We start from the raw sequence: 18,607 nt of genomic DNA on the forward strand, positions 1-18,607 counted from the left end.
AGCGGCATGTCCCAAAACAAGAAATTTTGACGTCACGTGAGCGTTCTTAGTTGCGCGTCACACAAAATTTTGCATAGAACCTTTCTCGTTTCATCGATATCTTTCACGATGATAGCCCAATTTCTTCGCTCATCGAAGCCTTTTCATGCATCGAGACTCTCGCGCGTTGCCCAGTCGCGTTATTCTACAGCTCCATCCAAGCCCTCCCTGCAGCATGTCGCGCAGCTGCGCAAACTGACGGAGGTCTCAATCTCAAAAGCACGAGAAGCCCTCAGTCAAACCAATAACGACATACAACAAGCCCTCGAATGGGTGAAAAATGATCTCGCAGCGTCGGGCATAAAAAAGGCCGCGAACGTCCAATCTCGGGAGACTCGGGAAGGACTTGTCAGTGTCTGCATACTCTCTGGAGGCAGCAGGGGGAAAACAGCTTTGGGTGGCGGCGGCATACGGGCAGCCATGGTTGAATTGAACTGCGAAACAGATTTTGTTGGAAGAAATACCCTATTCGGTCAATTAGCAGCAGATATAGCTCATACCGCCGCATTTATCACGGAACCGATTGACTCTTCGACTATCATCAGATCTTGTTCGCTGGACATTCTGAATGATGCTCCCCTATTATCTCAAAACAACCCCTCGTCTCATTCGTCATCTACAGTATCAAGCTCTATTAGAGACCTCATTGCTAAAGTGGGTGAGAAGGTTTCCCTGAAGAGAGCTGTGACGGTCGTGCAAAACCCTTTGGGACAGTCGCCCAATCTTGGTCTGCGTCTCGCGTCCTATCTGCACGGATCTGTAGGCTCTGCTCCTCAGGGTCGCATTGGGTCTTTGGCTGTGCTCGCTCTTCAATCTCCGGAGCTTGCACATCGCCTTGAGAGCGAGACCTTCGTCAAAGATCTCGAGCGACTTGAACGTGCAGTTGCACGGCAAATCACTGGCTTTGACACCCGCTCGATCAAGTCATCGGATGGTGGTGAGACGGCACTGTACAACCAACCGTTCATGATGCTCGGAGGGGAGAGTGCAAGTGAGCCAGTACGGATGGCCATAGAGAACTGGAGTAAACGACAAGGCCTTGTCCAGGATGGCGAAGGAGGTATTGAAGTCCTGGAGTTTGCCAAATGGAGTGTAGGCGATGTCGTTGGGTAGATTCATTTATTTTACTTATCCAGACTACATGGATTATTCGACGGTTCTTGAGAGTAACTTTGTATGTGTACTTGGTCGGTTAAATCTGGCGTCATGACATAGGACTCCATAGCTCAGTGGTAGAGCATACGATTGCAGATCGTGCGGTCCCGTGTTCGAACCACGGTGGGGTCTCTTTTTGTACGTAATTTTACGTAATCATGCTCCCATTAATAGCCTTTTGGACGTTCGGCGTTTTTCAACCCTTGACTTTACTCATCATGCGGAGGGCAACAACGTCGCTCGTCCGCCGCAGCCAGCGGCAATTTTCGCAAGCAGTACACCCTCCATTGCAGATCACAACTCTGCCCAACAAAATCAGAGTTGCTACTGAGTCGACTCCCGGTCATTTTTCATCCGTTGGACTCTATGTAGATGCGGGATCCAGGTATGAGGACTCATCGACCTCTGGCGTTAGCCATTTTCTGGACAGGATGGCCTTCAAGGTACGTAGCTTTAGTTGGTATTTGTGCCAGTGTTCACAGCTCTATTGCTCAGACTACCAGCTCTCGCTCCACGGAAGATATGGCAACCGCAATGGACAAGCTGGGTGGTCAAATCATGTGCTCTTCGTCACGCGAATCCATCATGTACCAATCGTCCAACTTCGACCAAGCTACTCCTCTCGCGCTTTCTCTCATATCAGACACCATCTTAAATTCCACATTTCTACCCGATGAACTCGACGCCCAGAGAGATGCCGCTCGTTATGAGATCCGAGAAATTGGTCAGAAACCCGAGATGATTCTGCCAGAGGTCTTGCATGAGGTTGCATACGGCAGGAAAACACTTGGGAATCCTCTCTTATGCCCAGAAGAGCGAATAGACGCAATTACCGGAGACCTACTTCGGGACTGCATTACAAACTGGTACCGCCCGGAGAGGATGGTGATTGCTGGTGCTGGGATGCATCACGAACGACTAGTGGAGTTGGCTGATAAATATTTCTCATCCCTCAAATCTGCGCCAACACCATCAGTTTCATCACCTCAGCCGTCAGCTACTCAGAATCTACCACCACACTTACTTCCCTCATCCTCACCCTCGCTCTACAAGTCATTAACTCGCGCTGCATCAACATATCTGTACCCTTCGTCCCTTTCTACCGAGCCACCACTTCCTTCACTGAACCCTCACTCTAATTACGTTGGTGGCATCCATCACATCCCCAGTACGACAGAGTTCGATCAACTCTACCTTGCCTTTGAGGGTGTAGGTATTCATGACGAGGATATATATACCCTTGCCACTATGCAAGTCCTCCTTGGAGGTGGTGGAAGTTTTTCAGCTGGTGAGCAATCACATTCCTTAGCCACACGCTTTATTTAACTTCTTGCAGGTGGTCCTGGGAAGGGCATGTACTCTCGACTTTACACACACATCCTGAATCACTACACCCAAATCGACCATTGTGCTTCCTTCCATCACATTTACACGGATTCCTCACTCTTTGGCGTCTTTGCCTCGTTCGTCCCCAATGTTCCCGGCCAGAGAGGCAACACTCCTGCACAAATGCTGCCCCACCTAGCTAATCAACTTAGCCTGCTTATATACCAACCTGTTCCCAAAGTTGAGCTTGAGCGCGCCAAGAATCAACTCAAATCAAGCCTGATGATGGCTCTCGAGAGTCGGGCGGTGGAAGTGGAAGATCTTGGCCGACAGGTACGACAGACTTTTATCATAGACATGCCCGTATACTCACATGTTAATCTAGTTGCTTGTCCACGGTCGGAAGATTCCTGTGACTGATATGACTGCGGCCATAGACAAGGTGACTCCTGACTGCGTGCGCCGCGTCGCTACTAGACTATTCGCACCTTCGTCTGGAAACAAAGCTACGATTTTGACGATGGGGCGCGGGGATATAGGAGATTGGAAGGCGACGCTTAAAAAATATGGTGTCGCAGGAGCTTGAAGGTTTGAACGCTTAGATCACTGTATATTTTCGGTTCCTAATTCCAACCAACGGCCGTTGCAACAAGTTGTTTCATCATACGTACGTACGAGGTGTGCCTTCGTCGGACGAGGCATTTCAAGCAAAACGGTGTCAATAAGCAATCCTGGCCATGGCTCGATGGCTTGCCTATGACAGTACCACTCACGAGCATCACTGCATAGCGTGGTTACGGTACACCTCGAACTCAGCGATTTGACTCAATCTCCAGAAACAAATCTCCAGCAGCGACTAGTACGAGCCCGTTGCCCACCGCAGGCTAGGGCTCATTGAAATTCCATTGAAATACATATTTGCACGATCTGCGTACCCTGGTGTCCACTAAAGAAAGTTAGGAATACACGTAGTAATGGGTAGACCAACTCGTGAGTCGTGATATTTATCATTGGGTCTATCGAGTCAAGGAGGTTTTGTTCGCGTATTCCAATATCGGCAACATCCAGTATGTAACGTCTGCGAAAAGCGCTCGCCGATAGTACTGAAGTTTAGTACGCTCTAGCATGCGGGCACTGGGTACCACTCAGGCTTATCGGATCTCGTCACAAGCATATCCTACCCCCCACAGGGAGGCTTGAGCATGCCCCACAATTTACTTGGCTACTGAGTTTTCTCGGTGAGTGCGTCTGCCACATGACTACAAATGGGGGCAAATCAATCGTCATCATAGACCGACCTCGCGAAGTGGGTCCGACACATTTTCTGAGGCCTTTCAAAAGCCTTCGAGAAGATGCCACAAAGCGTGGGCATCTGTGTATCCAGGGATCCAGGCACATGCAGATTACTCGGCTACCCCGTATACTACCTGGCGTATAAAAGCCAAATGATTTAGAAAAACACCATCAAGTTTCAGCCATGAAATTTACTTCACTTGCCACTATATATCTGCCGCAGCGATGGCTGGCGCACAGCTGGTGAGCACAATGGCGACATACGTACAGACCTCAGGCCACATGCTTATGGCTATCCACAAATGTAGTGACATGCTCAAGGGGCACAACAACGGCAACGATTACGGGTATTGATGTGGACCTAACGGAAAGATTGTAGATTATTTGCCATGCTCATGCGAAAAATGCTGTTTCGTATCTCCTGATGGGAGTAAGTATAACTTTTAATAAACCTGAAGGCTTGTTCAACTAGATAATGCCTGTGAACACGTCCTCGTTGCTTTCTGAGTCCGAGTGCTGATATGCTTGTTTTCGCCAGTGCATGGAACCATTAGCATGTTACGTGCAAGAGGGCGTGAAGAAGTGCTGTAACACATTGTCAATAATATCACATGGCATGAAGTTTTGAAGCCAATTTATGATCACACTGTCTCGTATAATTATAATGTTTCATGATGTCGAATACATAGACCTGCAGGGAGCAGGACCATGTCTTGGAGGATCATTGCTTTTTCTTTGCAAGCGATTCAGCTTTCTCCATGATCCCACATTAGCAGTAGATCATCATCTAGACTGTCGAAGCACTCATGACATGTTAGGCGATATGCAGAGGGGTTAGGGGTTGGGACCCCTGCAGTAGATTGGCACAACCAACCTCAAAACGGGGCCGGAGGACGTAGTAAGGATGTCCAGCTTCAGGAAGATACCTCATGAATAGACACGGAGCTGGCTTCCAAACCAATACTATGGGAGTGGTAGGGTGGAATACAGGTGGAGTTCACATACTGGCGAATTACTTCCGCGGAACCAACCAAATGTTTCGTCCCTACAAATTATGGTAAACAACCCGGTAACTATGCCAGAGTGCATGATCCTTCAAGAACTGGGTATATATATGATGGTTGGGCAATCATGCAGAACAATAACAAATACAGGATTAGAAAAGAGTGAGAGAGAAATCTACCACAGTGAGCATTATCCGCAAATAGTGGGATATTGGAGGTCAGTAGGAGACTGGGGTACCCAGCCGTTTTGTAATCCAGCCATGTATGACCATTCGTCTGCACTTTCTGTCTTCCACGTCCACATCAACCACCCGTTTGATTTCTCATATGAAATAACCTGCGCTTCCCAGAACTGACGAAGGAAAGTTTTATAGCTCGAGCTGAAAGTAGATGCGCTTCCGGTAAGCCCAGTGCAACTTCCGACGTAAGTGGAACCAGGGTAGGAACCATCGTAACGGGCCCCGTTGCCCCTGCCGTTAAGGTAGGTGGCACAATCGGTAATGGCGGGTGACCATTCACCGACCATAAGCCAAAGGTCGAAATTGGAAAGAGTGGATTGAGTACCACACGCAGTATTGATATGGCTTTGCCAAGACATTTGAACATCCTGCGAAAACATACGGGATAAGACTTGGAAATGGCTTTCTATCTTGGGACATACCGCGTCGGAAAACACCTGATATATGTGCGTATCCATCGCCACGCCCTGGAAGTCGGGAGTGGTCTCGAATCCGTCCCAATAACTCAGAGGCTGGAAAGCATCATGAAGTAGAACGACAGTATTGCTCTGCGTCGATGTGCCGTACGGATACCTGCATAATGCATCAGCACCCTTCAATGAGCAGACAACGAGTTAGTATCTCTACCTGATATTTCCATAAGAATCGTAGTAATATTGTCTCAAAGGTGTTAGAACAGATGATCCGTAATACCCAGCTGGCCTGAAAAAAGCACGTCACATTCGTTCAAGAATGCTCTCTTAGGTGCACTCACTCGTTCAAGGGCGCGATGATAGAAACAACATTGGCCTGACCAGCAAACATGGAAGCAATCTGTTTGATGATCGCGTCTGTCCGGGCAATATTCGTTTGGTTTGACTGCCATGTAGGGTATGACATTCTGTGCCCAGAATTGTCGTACCTACAAAGTTGCGTGAGCTGTCAGGAGACACCAGATACAATTAGTACGCGCCCATTTTGGCTTCCGGGAGCCCCGTGAAGATCGACGATCAACTTGAGTCCGTATTGGCTAGCCCATTGTACAGCGTTCTGAAGGTAAGGTAACTGGCCTTGTATGTATGGCTCACCAGGGCCAACTTCAAAGGCCCAGTACCCGATAGGCAGTCTCACATGGTTCAATCTGCAGTATACCGACACGATTCAATTATGAAGTGTATGCTCGCAGAGCCAAGCACGTACCCGGCAGCAGCAATATTTGCAAAGTCATTCTGCGTAATCCAGGTGTTCCAGTGGTTCTGTAGTACGTTTGTTGCAGTGGCGCGGTCATAATATTGTCCAAATGTCCATTCATCGACAATATTAGGATTTCCTGTGTTGTCGAATATGCTGGGGGTGATCCATGGCTACGCCAAAGCATGATGATCAGCTAAGACCGTCGTCCGCCGTTATTGCACGTACCTCGAGTACGAGCCAACCTCCAAGGTTGACGCCTCGCACCTTCTGAGAACCATAAGGGAAGCCGGGAGAAAATTGAGATGATACTGAGTGGAATAGAGACAGCCCGACGAGGGCCAAAAACGCAGAGTGCATCAGAAAATGAGTGGACTCCACCGAACCAGGCCCAGCCGCATTTTATCGGAGTTTTATGGCTGCTCCATTGACCTCGGGCATTATTGAATAGAGCCGGCAGGAAGCAGAGAAGGCTGCGAAAAGTGCTCTCACCCCTCCGCACGTGTTCAGCACTATGTCGGTAGAGACTTTTTCGTGCGCAGGCTGAGGCTCCACTGCAGCTGCCGTTCCGGCGATACAGATTTGGATCCCCGGGTCAGAGCATAGGGAACAGAACGCCTAGACCTATCAGAAGTAAGGTAGTGTGATCAAATGGAGAATGAGTTTATAGAATCGATGTGGATCGTCCCAGGATAAGAATACAAGTTGCAGAAAGGCTACTACCCTCCTGGGCAACTCGATAGAGACGCGCATAGTATATAGCAAACGGACTTCGATTGTTGATTTGTCGCACACTGGAATCTGGCAGAAACGCATCCTGAGCTTTGCTCGAGCTTGTAACACAGTAGTCAACTCCAAAGATGAATACCGGGTTGAGATAGCATGATGCTGGCGCCGCGGAGGTACACCGCAACAGAGTATAACAGATCTAGGGTCCGTCTCGGCGAGATCCAGGTCTTCTACGGAGTGGACCAAGAATGGACTGTTCAGTCATTGGAAGTTTGGAGTGCGGAGTTGTGCTCCAACTTGTTGAAGCTTGTGGGGTCAAGTGGGGCCAAGGCGAGCCTATTTCTAGTCACGGTTAGTCTAGACGGAAACGAGCAGTTCCTGGGCAAGTGCTTGCGGCGAAGTTTTCTCTGCTTATCTAGTCCCCGAGACTAACATCACAGATTAATATTGTCAAACGCATTTGGAGGAAGATCGATTAAACGAGACAAAAAGTACGGGTATATGCTGGTATATGTTGCTATCATGAATCCGCGCTAATAAACTGTTTGGCATTGCTGCCGTTTTTCAATCGCAAATATCCGGGTATTCCAAGTCAGTCGGGTCCTGTGGTATCCATCCGTACTTCAACCCAGCCTGGTAAGTCCAGTCATCCGCATTCTCAGCCTTCCAGGTCCATTGAATCCATCCATCACCTTTCTCATAGGTGATGACCTGAGCTTCCCAGTATTTGCGCATGAAAGTCTTGTAGTCTGAGCTAAAGGACGTAGCATTGCCTGTTTTGCCCGTACAGTTGCCAACGAAGGTCGAGCCCGAGTAGGTTCCGTCATAGCGTGCTCCAGTGCCGCGACCATTCAACCATTTCGCGCAGTCTGTCGATGCAGGGGTCCATTCACCAACAAATATCCACAAGTCAAAGTCGGCGAGGCTAGACCCGTAACTGCACGCCTCTGTGATGTGCTGGGAATAGTTGTAGGCAACTTCCTGTTCCGTCGTTAATGCGTTGTTGCATCATGGAAGAAAGGGTGCATACCTCGTCTGAAAACATCTGGTAGATGTGAGTGTCCATTGCAACGCCGTCGTATCCGTCGACCATAAAGTCATCCCAATAACTGAGACTTTGGAAAGCGTCATGAATGAGCTCAACAGTATTACTTTGTGTAGATGAATTGTAAGGATATCTATAAATTCCGGTTGTTATTGGCTGAAATTAGGACGAGGGCCAAGTCCCTGCCTGATGTTCCCATACGAGTCATACCAATATTGCTTCACGACTGCGAGCATTTGGTCACCGTCATATCCTGCAGGTCTACGACTCATTAATCCAGCTGAGTAAACCTAGGATAGAAGGGAACCTACTCATTCAATGGTGCGATGATTGGCACTGTTTTGTACTCCGAATCGACCATAGAAATAATAGTCTTGATAATGTCATTTGTCCTATTGACGTTGGTCTGGTTAGACTGCCATGTTGGATACGACATTCTATGACCAGAATTATCAAAACTGTAAGAGGAAATATTAGCACCACATGTGATACAGAGATGGTGTCACTGTTGGATTCACCCGTTCTGACTGCCGGGGGCACCATGCAGGTCGATGATGAGCTTGAGGTTGCGGTTCGACGCCCAGGTAATGGCCTTCTTCAAATAGTCTAGCTGACCAGTTATGTACGGTTCTCCTGAACCGACCGCAAATGCCCAGTAACCGATGGGGAGACGAACATGGTTCAAGCTGTAGAATGTCTCAGAGGGAATTTGATGAGCATTGATTAGACCATACCCAGCTGCTGCAATGGCTTCAAAGTCATCTTCGGTGATCCAAGAGTTCCAATGGTCTTGTAAAACCGCGAGTGCGGTGTCGTAGTCCTGGTACTCGCCAAAGGTCCACTCATCGACAATATCATCGTTGCCAGTGTTCTCGAATATACTTGGGGTGATCCAAGGCTGGATACAAATTAAAAGAGGTTATTATCACAATATGTATGGGTATGGGTGCTTTACCTCTAGGACAAGCCAGCCGCCAAGATTGACTACCTCGTACTATTTCAGAACCGTAGTCAAAGCCCGGCTGGAAGGACAGCACGGATGGGACTGCGGAAACCCCGAGCACAGCAAGACTAAGCAAGCGATTCAGTAGGGGCATGTTGGCCTCGCAGCTGAGGTGAGGGATAAACGTGGGTGCTACGTATCATAGGCCTGTCTTTTGAGTTTTTATATGAAGAATCACTTTTGCACTAGTATAATAGTGGCTCAATTACGCATCGGTCACCTTCGTTTGTGATCCGAACGAAATCGGTTGCGCTTTAAGAAGATCAACAGAAATGGATCAACCTTGAAAATCTAGTGTGTAGACACTCACGCGGTCACATCATGATTCATGTTGACATATGTTCATAAGACCTGTATATATGTCGATGGACACTGGTGAGCGCGATTCAAGTTTGAAGTGAGCAAGGGTTTATAAATATTCACTGGGTGCGAGAAGGCACTCACACAAAAAAAATTACATACTTGAATCACGAAGTTCGGACTCCCTTCACATGCCGACATCGACACATCGTTGACGTGAAATTCAGAAATTGCCAGCACATGTGCATGATGCATGATCAAAAGGTCGCATCATTGGTGCACATTCTTGAATTGGGTCGTTGACGCGGTCGAACAATGGAAGTCACCCCACGCAATCAATCTGCATCTTCAACGTTGCCATCGATGCGCTTCGTTTAGCTAATTTTGTTCCAGACCTACAATAGACTTGAATAAACATAGATGGGCGCGCGCGCGCCTATACTTAATCCTATAGCATGTGCGTCATATTATAATTAAGTACATCAGATATCTACAGAAGAATGAAATCACCTACGATGAGCTCGTCAAAGGATCAAGCGCTGATCATCATCAAAAGCGTTTCATCAGGGCTATGTTGAAAGGGCTGTGGGCACTGGATTATCTAGACAACCACAAAGGCAGTTTCACCGTGACGGTGGGCAAGAACTTCGAGCGGCTAGTACCGGAATTGCTATTCAAATATTCATCCGTAATAAATAGCAAGTCTTCCTGTCCAGCTCACTCTAGCCCCACGTCCTTCTTCCAGCTCATCTTCTGATCCTTCATCTCATACATCATCTAGATCAGAATGGCCGTTGATAACATCCGCGACAGGTACCAGGCTGCTGGTCATGACCATCTATTCACGTTCTGGTCAACCCTTGAACAATCGGAACGCGAATCCCTCTCCCGCCAACTCGAAAACATCGACGTTAATCGCGTGAACAGGATCTACAAGAAGGCTATCGCCTCTGAGAAGGAAACTGCTGGCCCTGAGCCTATTGAACCCCTTCCCGTTGGGGCGTGTGAATCTATCGTCAATGATCCTGCGAGCGAGAAGAGATGGCGTAGTGAGGGTCTCCAGGCCATCGCACGTGGGGAGGTGGGCGTCCTCCTTATGGCGGGCGGCCAAGGTACTCGTCTGGGCAGTTCAGCGCCCAAGGGTTGTTATGACATTGGTTTGCCTTCACACAAAAGTCTCTTCCAGTACCAGGCTGAGCGTATCGCTCGCCTTCAAGTTGTTGCTGAGAAGGAATGCAACAAACCTGCAGGTTCAGTTGCCATGCCGTGGTATGTCATGACCAGCGGTCCGACGCGTCGTGAGACCGAGGCATTCTTCACGAAGAACAAGTTCTTCGGATTGAATTCAAAGAACGTCGTCTTCTTCGAACAAGGTAACAATGTTTGTTCCTTGTACCTCATTTATGTTGATCGGCGCCTTCAGGCACTCTCCCATGCTTGACTGCGGAAGGCAAGATCATGCTCGAGAGCACATCACGTGTTGCGGTCGCTCCTGACGGCAACGGTGGGTTGTATGCCGCTACACGCGCACCCATACCTCTATCCAAGTCTATCAATTCAACGGTTCTTTCCGACTTAACTGATCGCGGAGTCCTCTACGTACATGCATACTGCGTTGACAACTGCCTTGTCAAAGTTGCCGATCCCGTTTTCCTCGGCTACTGCATATCCAAGCAGGCTGACTGTGCTGCAAAAGTAGTCCCCAAGGCCTCTCCTTCGGAGTCAGTTGGTGTTGTCGCTCGTAGGGGAGAAAAGTTCAGCGTTGTCGAGTACTCAGAGATCTCCAAGGAACAAGCAGAACTTCGTAATTCCAAGACCGGTGAGCTGGCTTTCAATGCCGCCAATATCGCCAACCACTTCTACACAACGAGCTATCTCAAATCTGTCGAATCGTTTGAAGATGACCTTGCATTCCACATCGCTCGCAAAAAAATTCCCACAGTTGATCTTAAGACTGGGGAAGCAGTCAAGCCGAGCAAACCTAATGGCATGAAGCTCGAGCTGTTTGTGTTTGACGTCTTCCCCTTCACGAAACGCTTTGCGGTTTTGGAAGTTGCACGCAATGAGGAGTTCAGTCCGCTCAAAAACGCGCCTGGAACTGGTGCAGATGACCCAGAGACCAGCCGCCGCGACCTGCTTGCGCAGCACAAACGGTTCCTGGAGAGGGCTGGTGCCCAGGTCAAGGATGGTGTGGAGATTGAGCTCTCGCCATGTGTCAGCTACGCTGGCGAGGGCCTGGAGTTTGTGAAGGGTAAGACCTTCACCAGGTCGGGTTACGTTGAAAACCCCGAGGAACTCGATGCCCTTCTCTAGTCGGTATAGCATATCTTCATGGACCTCTGATCGAGTCTGGATGAGATACCGTGGACTTTTTTTGTACGACTACTCTTTTGCATCGGTACATGGACATCCTCTTTCGGTTTTTCAATCAATACGCCTTACTTGTACACCCGATCATTTGATATCAGTAGTGATTCGCTGCCCCTAGAAAACGAGCTGAACAACAATAAACATAATGACGTTCAACCTCCTACAGGGCCGCCATCTGCAAGTTTGGCTCCCCGCTTTTCCAACTCATCTCGAAGAGAAGCAAATAAGCGTTGGGTCCGCTCGGCATTTGGCTGTATCAGTACGTCAAATCGAAGACGCACTGCTGCATGGCATAGATGCACACACCTCCTTGCAGCAGGTAATGAGCTTATCGATCAACATTGTTTGTCCGTTCTGCGCATCTTCTAACTCCTTGCGGAGATTCTGATTCTGGATTGATGTTGAGAAAGCTGAGGGGGATGTACTATAATTATGGATGGAATTTGAATTACCTCGTCGTCCACTCTGTCAGCACGGGATTTCTCCCCCTCAGCCAGTTGCTTCTGCTCGGCTGCTCGAGCGCGAGATAGGAGAACCTCTAACTCTTTCGAACGGATGACACATTCAAAATGTCGTTCGCGAAGCTCATACTGTCGGAGAACTTCCTTCAGTCGTTCTCGTACACTATAGTCACAGTTTAGAGGGTAAGCATTCTCAATAATGGAATACGCACACGCCATCGAAGATATCTTCTAATGACCGCCGAGCGCTAATCACAGTGTCAGTTGAGCGAATCAATAGAGCAAAAAAGCCCACTCTTGTGGATCATCCGTCCAGTTCTTCCTGAGGCGCTGACGACGAGATTCTGGAAGGTCATCCTGTATGGTATAACTCTTAACCTCAGTTTCCAGCACGATTCGTGTCACCACTCACCCAGTCATCCAACCCAGGTCCTTCGGTAAGGTCCATGAGCTCTACAGCAAGAATCTCGTCTCCGTCTTCTACTCCTTGCTCTTCTGGTGTCTGGTCTGCATCTATTGTCCGACCATTGTGGGAGAAAATGAATTGCATGGAGGATGACGCATTGGACCCGACGGTGTGCGTGCTGGCAGCTTCCGACTTGGCAGTGCCATTCATCTGCTTCCCGCTCACCGATGTTTTTCCCTCATCCTTCTTCCCGCCCGTCGCCTCCATTCTGTCCGTCCACGCATTGAACAGCCGGGAGAACTTGGTTTTGCGTGAGATTTTGAAGAAGAGCTCGGCTCGATATCGGCAAACTACTTTCACAACAATGTCAGGCATTTCGCGATATTTGACGTCTTGCGTTTTGGCTTTGTCCACTCGTTTTGCCATGTCAGATTTCATTTGCATTATCTGAAGGCAGTGTTGGTGAAGCTACTAGCAGAAGAAGTGACACGTACCTCTTCTTGTGCCTCTTCTATGCATTGTGCTAGACGTTTACTGTCCTCCTAGGCGGTGTAAGCATAGTAGATGAACCTTGTTTCGCAGTAATGCATACCCGTAGTCTCTTGTTGTCCTGCACAAAAGTCGGTTAGGAAAATAAAAACAGGTCATGAATCTGCTGACCTTTTGGAGCTCACGAGCCAAATTCTCCATTTTAACTTTAGTCTGGTTAGCCTTCGTCAGTTGACTCTTTGCTTTATGGATACAGTGGGGTATGAGTATTTCAGAACAGAGTGGGTCAATCGTACGTACCAGAATCCTTGTCCTTGGCCAATTTCTGTTTTTCCTTTGCATGGTCGCGTTCCAACCGCTTTAGTTCTGCAAACTGCAGTTCCGTGATTCAGAAATGCATATATCGGACATGCGAATGATAACGCACGAGCTCAATGTATTTGGCATGAACTGCATTCTCCTCCATGCCTTTTACAGACTTTACAGCCTCCTCAGCTGATGCACGCATGAATGGTGTATGAATTTGAGAGATAGGACACACGCACCAAATATCTTCTCCTCCTCCTCCTCGAGCACCTCCTCCTCTTCCAGAGCCGCGATCCTGCTCTTCAGAGACTCGTACATGGCAGCAGGATCGACGGGTGTATCGTTCTTTTTCTTTCCTTTCTGACTGTGTGTATAAGTCCCATTAACGACGGTGTTATTGGAGTGAGGTGGTAGTGTTCGATTTGGAGTGGGTGAATTCGGATGATTAGGAATAAGCGGGGGCGCGACGGAAGGCGCAGAAGGAGCGAGACCCGTTGGAGGAGGTTTGGCTGGCCGCGAACCTATTGCATTCTGACTGGGAAGGATGTTTGTACCGTTCATAGGTATTTGATCCCCAGACGTCGTGCTAGTGGACCTGCGCGGTCGGCGAGGGATGCAAGGTATGAAGAACTTTAGGAAAGCAATGTTTTGAGAGCGTGGAGGTCAGCTGTGGGCTTTTTGTTTGGCCAGACCAGATTGCCAGTGCTAGTGATTAACAACAATTTTTCAAACAAGACGGAATGGGCGGAAAGTCATGGACTGGACTGGCGTTTAATAGAAGATGATCAATATTATATTTGCGTTTCAACTATAGGCGTACTAGTAGGCCGACCGAGAAATCTCAATGAAATAAATTTTACTGTTCAAAATTCTACGGAGACTCTAAAAAACATAACCCGGTATCAGAATAATGTCAGATCATACCAGCAAATCAAAGTCTTCTTCAGTGCTAGTGCCACTGTCCACAGCTGTGGAACGCACATTCCGCTTAGGCTGATGTAATGCCACACGTGATCAGATTTTAAGACGCGTCGCGTAGATGGCTCTTGACACAAACACTCAAGCGACCTTGTAACTGTAACAAAAAATGTACAATCTAGGTGAGACACTTCATGGGGATCTTTATTTCAGGCCTGACATGCAACTTTGTAGATTCCTCTCCTAGTCCACCCAGGAAGAAAATGAGAATGTCTTCTCCGACCTATGACGAACAAGTCGATGACTTGAGTCAAGACGATATAAGCGCTTTCGATGCCATAGAGGCACGCCTATCTCAGCCAGCTGCTCTACTTCTCAAAGTACTCCTACCCATAAACTCGCACCCCAGGCTCAGCTCTGGCGAAGCTGGAGATCGTAGCACTTCGTCCGATCAGGACATACTTTCTTCACAGGACATAGCCTCTCAAGGCGACAACAATCCTTTCGCTTCTGACCCATTCTCTGATTCAAATTCCACAAAACCAGGCGTATATACATCTTTTACCAAGGCATCTGCCGTTCTCCCTCCAGTAGGCTTCAAGTCTGCATCGGCTTTGCCTATCCAGAATGTGGATGACTCACGCCGTTCACCTTCACCCGAAGTACCCCCGGATGCCGATTACTCTTCTTGGTTTACTTCGGCTCCTCCTGCAACTTTTGTAGGCTTTCAATCTGCTGCGTCTCGCCTCGACAAAACCAAAGAGAATGTCCCCGAGGCGACTGACAGTCACAATACACCTATAGGTTTTACGTCCGTCGGCCAAGGAAAACTTATTATCCCATCAACTGCTGCATTGCGGAAGGCCGAGGAAAAGATCAAGCTGTGGCAGGGAGAGGTTGATGATTCGAGTTCCTCCCAACATCCTGGAGGGTTTGTGCCCTCTTCTTCAGCACAGCCATCCTCGCCTCAGCGCACCGTTCTGGGTGCAGTGCACAATTCCTTGTCGCCTCAACTCCCAGATACGCCGACTCCTGCAATGGCTACTCGCAAGTCATTTGAAACTGGAGCACAATCGACACTTGACGCACCAACACTTGGTGTCAGCAACTTAAAGGGAAAGCAAAAACCGTTCAAATCTCCTTTAATAACCTCCGTACCATCACGACAGCCTATCGCGGGAATAGCCAGTTCTACATATGTCAACTCTCCCCTCAACCCTCATCGTCAGGGCTTTGCGTCCGCATCTTCTCATATGACTCCATCTAGTTCTGCTATACCAGGAACGCCTGTCCATCCCTCACCATCGGTTAATCCTGGGGGCGCATTTCGACCACTGGGTCTTACGCCGCGAAATTTACGTGGTGGTCTGGTCAAGAACAAGTTTGTGACGCCTTTCAAACCAGGCGTCAAACCTCCAGAATTGAACAATGCAGTATCGGCTACACCGTCGTCTGCTGCCCCAAGTCTCAGCTTACAGCGACCTATGTATCCGCCCTCAGCAACCCAGTCTCCTAGACCAATAAAGAAAGCTCCCGAAAAGGGTACAGGCAAAGTATTCAACCTTGGTAAGTTTTTCAGTGCGGTGATTCACCGGTCAACTTATCACTCTTGTTACAGCCCCTCCTGCAGGAAGGATGACACTTGCCAGTTCTGGTCTTACACCTCAGACTCACACAACTACAGAGCTTGAGGATCAGGGAATGTCAGTCAGTCAGTTCAGCTGCAACACTAGATTGTTGACACACTTCCATATAGAAATATTACAGAACTATCCCAGATAACACCAGCTACCGCTCTCTTTTACTCGTTCTATACGCCATCCACTACGCCAAACGAAGGTGTTCAGCCCTCTGATGCGAAGCCTCTCGGACCTGCTACCGCTCTAGAAGAACTCCACGCAAGAGGGTGTTCGTTGGCTACACAGGAATGGGTCAATAACCATTGGCCGCTTATCCTCTGGAAGCTCGCTGGAATGGTCTTACTTGAACCAGAAGCAGAGTCCGATCCCAATCGCAAACGATGGTGCTGGCCTGAAGTGATCCGCCAGCTACTCTACAGGTCTGTGCCGTCTACCTATCCGTTTCTTCCCTGACCAACCACTGGCGCAGATACGAACGAGACTTGAACGGGTCAACACGGCCACCACTACGATTGATTACCACAAGAGATGCGCCTGCTGCATCTCCGATGGTGCTCTGCGTGTCAAATGTAACTTGGTCACCAGCTGGAGAGACTGACGACGGTTTCCCCATTCCTTCACATCCCGAGTTAGAAGTGACAGACGGATGGTACAGACTGCGCGCGAGGGTCGACAAGCCACTTGCGAGAGCCATCCGTAAGGGTCATATCAAGATCGGGAGGAAAATCGCTGTTACTGGAACCAGGGTGAGAGACTGGAACTGCTCCACATCGTGATATTAATTAACTTTCCGTGCAGCTCTCTGCAGAGCGCAAAGATGGACAAGAAGTCCTCGAGGCATATGATTCGAATGTCCTGGTGCTGACAGGCAACTCGTCCCATATGGCACCCTGGCACGCAAAACTTGGCTTTCAGCAAAGTCCATTCATCGCGACCCTCAACAGCCTCACGGCGGACGGTGGAAACGTGGCCGTTGCAGCTGTCGAAGTCATCAAGGTAGGATGAGCGTGTAACACCCAGACACGTAGCTGACTCTAGTTTAAAGATTCATCCCATCGCATATATTGAATTCTTCGAGGACGAAAACGGAAAGCGGATGGAGGGTCCCCGCAGTGCCAAGGATGAAAATGCCTTGAGTGAACAATGGAAGGTGAGATGAAGAGCTCTGCACCAAGTCCAGCGCTTACATTCTATCTCAGAAGAAGCGCGAATTCGCCGCCTCAAAGATTTGGACAGATCTTGAAAGACGAGCGGCGGTGATGATGAGGTTTGCAGATAGGCTTGAACATCGTGTGGGTCCGGGCTTCAATGTCAAAAACGAAGGTGAGAAGTCGGTGATCAAGGTTTGTGTGTTGCTCACGCGCTATTTTAGAAATGCCGGACAACCTTGACGATTTATATGAATCCTTGGAGGAGAGTGACCATCATCAAGCCCAAGCGATACTTTCACGGCTCAGCCGCCTTGAAGCAGGCAGTCTTACTGGACACATTAGAGAGAAGCTTCTCCGGGATCGCGAAGCTGTCGCCGGAGATATCGAGCGAGAATTGCAGGTAAGTTTGATACTTGCATGAAGTTGTTTTTACTGAGCGCTTCCCCAGGATAAATGTCCCCCTCGGGAAGTACGCAGTTTCCGTGTTATCATCGTGAAGGATGCATATACATCCACACGAGGCGGCGACAATGGTCGCAAAGCCCAGCTAACCGTCTGGGATGTACTCAACTTATCGATTGCCGAAGGATCCCAAGCAGGAGAGTTTAAATTGGGCCAGAAGTTCCTCGTGAGTGATGTATTTTTCAGAGGAGTAGGAGTGTCGTCTAACGACTACCCCAGGTGACAAATTTGATGCCCAAGCAAGTATCTGCCTGGATGAACCGTGGCCCTGGATCTGAAGTGTATCTTGCCACCACAAAGAATTCTAGGTGGAAAAGGTTGTCATGAGGAGACAATTATGCAAGAGTGAGGTTTTTTATTAAGTGTAGTGTATAGGTTGAGGTGTAATGATATTATATACTCAAGGCCAGCTTTGCAAGCGACCTCCATTTCGTCGACAGGTTGAAAGGCCTACTGACACTGAGCAAGCTTGAAACACTACGCACAGCTCTGTCACTCGGATATGGTGTAAAGGTAACATATCCGCCTCTCATCGTAGGGTGCGCGGTTGCTCGGGGTTCGATTCCCCGTATCCGAATCATTTTACCTTCATGATGATCCAATCCCGTCATTGAATATTGAGGAACTTCTACAGATCAGATCCATTTTTGTTTCTTCAAGATCTATCGATTACTACGAATGAATTGACTTCGGAGCAGGACCCGATCTACCTACATTAAGTCGACGGGGTTTAGACCTGAAGAATGCGCTTTCATCACTGACAATGTGCTTTATGCCTGCCCTCCCTTGACTGCCGCCCGCCCGAGATCCAACCCCTGGGTCATGGGAACAACGTTAGATGTCCTGCAATCAGATGACCACCCCCTGGCACCCCGTCTGCTTTCCATACACTGGAGGAATCTGTGCACAACGCTATGCTCACTCTCGTTTCTGGATATTCAGATGAAGGGAGGTCGCTATCGCATTGGGAAACAAATGTCAAATGTGAAGAGGCGAAGGGGAGGGCTGCATTATGTGTAAACTGGGGCACGTGAATGGTATCGGCATCTTACTGGTGCGTATGTATTGTGACAGAGTCCGTGCAGTGTGTTCTACCTTGTT

At 48.7% G+C, this 18,607-nt stretch overlaps 7 protein-coding genes and 2 non-coding genes across 9 annotated transcripts; 6 read left to right on the forward strand and 3 right to left on the reverse strand.

Moving 5' to 3' along the window:
* The first annotated feature begins 86 nt into the window (after window positions 1-86).
* Window positions 87-1,267, forward strand: BJ212DRAFT_1367978 (elongation factor TS-domain-containing protein). Its single transcript, XM_041336167.1, has one exon. It carries the CDS (start codon window positions 109-111, stop codon window positions 1,150-1,152), a length of 1,044 nt encoding a protein of 347 aa, XP_041191223.1. The 5' UTR covers window positions 87-108; the 3' UTR covers window positions 1,153-1,267.
* Window positions 1,255-1,326, forward strand: BJ212DRAFT_t83. Its single transcript has one exon. It is a non-coding gene; the product is annotated as a tRNA-Cys (tRNA).
* An 86-nt stretch (window positions 1,327-1,412) lies between these two features.
* BJ212DRAFT_1482804 (Metalloenzyme, LuxS/M16 peptidase-like protein) lies at window positions 1,413-3,106 on the forward strand (the record flags this gene model as incomplete). The annotated part of the gene is made up of 4 exons (XM_041340490.1): window positions 1,413-1,637; window positions 1,690-2,482; window positions 2,531-2,853; window positions 2,906-3,106. The coding sequence occupies 4 exons, from the start codon at window positions 1,413-1,415 to the stop codon at window positions 3,104-3,106; spliced, it is 1,542 nt and encodes a 513-aa protein (XP_041191224.1).
* A 1,834-nt stretch (window positions 3,107-4,940) lies between these two features.
* Window positions 4,941-6,847, reverse strand: BJ212DRAFT_427681 (glycoside hydrolase family 5 protein). Its single transcript, XM_041343176.1, has 6 exons — window positions 6,455-6,847; window positions 6,236-6,399; window positions 6,009-6,176; window positions 5,811-5,957; window positions 5,684-5,758; window positions 4,941-5,629 (listed from the first exon to the last, which is right to left on the reverse strand). The coding sequence occupies exons 1-6, from the start codon at window positions 6,584-6,586 to the stop codon at window positions 5,008-5,010; spliced, it is 1,308 nt and encodes a 435-aa protein (XP_041191225.1). The 5' UTR covers window positions 6,587-6,847; the 3' UTR covers window positions 4,941-5,007.
* Window positions 6,848-7,519: 672 nt separating this feature from the next.
* On the reverse strand, window positions 7,520-9,097 carry BJ212DRAFT_1482806 (glycoside hydrolase family 5 protein; the record flags this gene model as incomplete). The annotated part of the gene is made up of 7 exons (XM_041340491.1): window positions 7,520-7,936; window positions 7,986-8,133; window positions 8,202-8,261; window positions 8,312-8,458; window positions 8,519-8,898; window positions 8,956-8,994; window positions 9,038-9,097. 7 exons carry the CDS (start codon window positions 9,095-9,097, stop codon window positions 7,520-7,522), a joined length of 1,251 nt encoding a protein of 416 aa, XP_041191226.1.
* Window positions 9,098-10,090: 993 nt separating this feature from the next.
* On the forward strand, window positions 10,091-11,616 carry BJ212DRAFT_1275455 (UDP-N-acetylglucosamine diphosphorylase; the record flags this gene model as incomplete). The annotated part of the gene is made up of 2 exons (XM_041331219.1): window positions 10,091-10,676; window positions 10,727-11,616. The coding sequence occupies 2 exons, from the start codon at window positions 10,091-10,093 to the stop codon at window positions 11,614-11,616; spliced, it is 1,476 nt and encodes a 491-aa protein (XP_041191227.1).
* A 209-nt stretch (window positions 11,617-11,825) lies between these two features.
* Window positions 11,826-13,896, reverse strand: BJ212DRAFT_1448000 (uncharacterized protein; the record flags this gene model as incomplete). The annotated part of the gene is made up of 12 exons (XM_041338476.1): window positions 11,826-11,924; window positions 11,980-12,063; window positions 12,126-12,297; window positions 12,347-12,382; window positions 12,430-12,491; window positions 12,547-12,987; window positions 13,035-13,082; window positions 13,133-13,150; window positions 13,201-13,271; window positions 13,330-13,402; window positions 13,457-13,524; window positions 13,575-13,896. The coding sequence occupies 12 exons, from the start codon at window positions 13,894-13,896 to the stop codon at window positions 11,826-11,828; spliced, it is 1,494 nt and encodes a 497-aa protein (XP_041191228.1).
* A 626-nt stretch (window positions 13,897-14,522) lies between these two features.
* Window positions 14,523-17,833, forward strand: BJ212DRAFT_1482809 (uncharacterized protein; the record flags this gene model as incomplete). Its single annotated transcript, XM_041340492.1, has 10 exons — window positions 14,523-15,819; window positions 15,872-15,956; window positions 16,010-16,312; window positions 16,363-16,639; window positions 16,692-16,889; window positions 16,939-17,043; window positions 17,093-17,216; window positions 17,266-17,444; window positions 17,493-17,672; window positions 17,726-17,833. 10 exons carry the CDS (start codon window positions 14,523-14,525, stop codon window positions 17,831-17,833), a joined length of 2,856 nt encoding a protein of 951 aa, XP_041191229.1.
* A 169-nt stretch (window positions 17,834-18,002) lies between these two features.
* BJ212DRAFT_t84 lies at window positions 18,003-18,083 on the forward strand. Its single transcript has one exon. It is a non-coding gene; the product is annotated as a tRNA-Glu (tRNA).
* Window positions 18,084-18,607: the final 524 nt, after the last annotated feature.

The sequence above is a fragment of the Suillus subaureus genome (assembly GCF_016647635.1).
Source record: "Suillus subaureus strain MN1 chromosome Unknown BJ212scaffold_24, whole genome shotgun sequence".
NCBI lineage: Eukaryota > Fungi > Basidiomycota > Agaricomycetes > Boletales > Suillaceae > Suillus > Suillus subaureus.

What these genes read in the sequence shown, in the direction of transcription:
- BJ212DRAFT_427681 (XM_041343176.1), bottom strand. Translation starts at nt 6,586, where the DNA reads ATGCACTCTGCGTTTTTGGCCCTCGTCGGGCTGTCTCTATTCCACTCA. An exon ending in GCAAATATTGCTGCTGCCGG is followed by an intron (nt 6,177 to 6,235) that starts GTACGTGCTTGG and finishes GGTATACTGCAG; the next exon opens with ATTGAACCATGTGAGACTGC. An exon ending in ATCATCGCGCCCTTGAACGA is followed by an intron (nt 5,759 to 5,810) that starts GTGAGTGCACCT and finishes TGCTTTTTTCAG; the next exon opens with GCCAGCTGGGTATTACGGAT.
- BJ212DRAFT_1367978 (XM_041336167.1), top strand. Translation starts at nt 109, where the DNA reads ATGATAGCCCAATTTCTTCGCTCATCGAAGCCTTTTCATGCATCGAGA.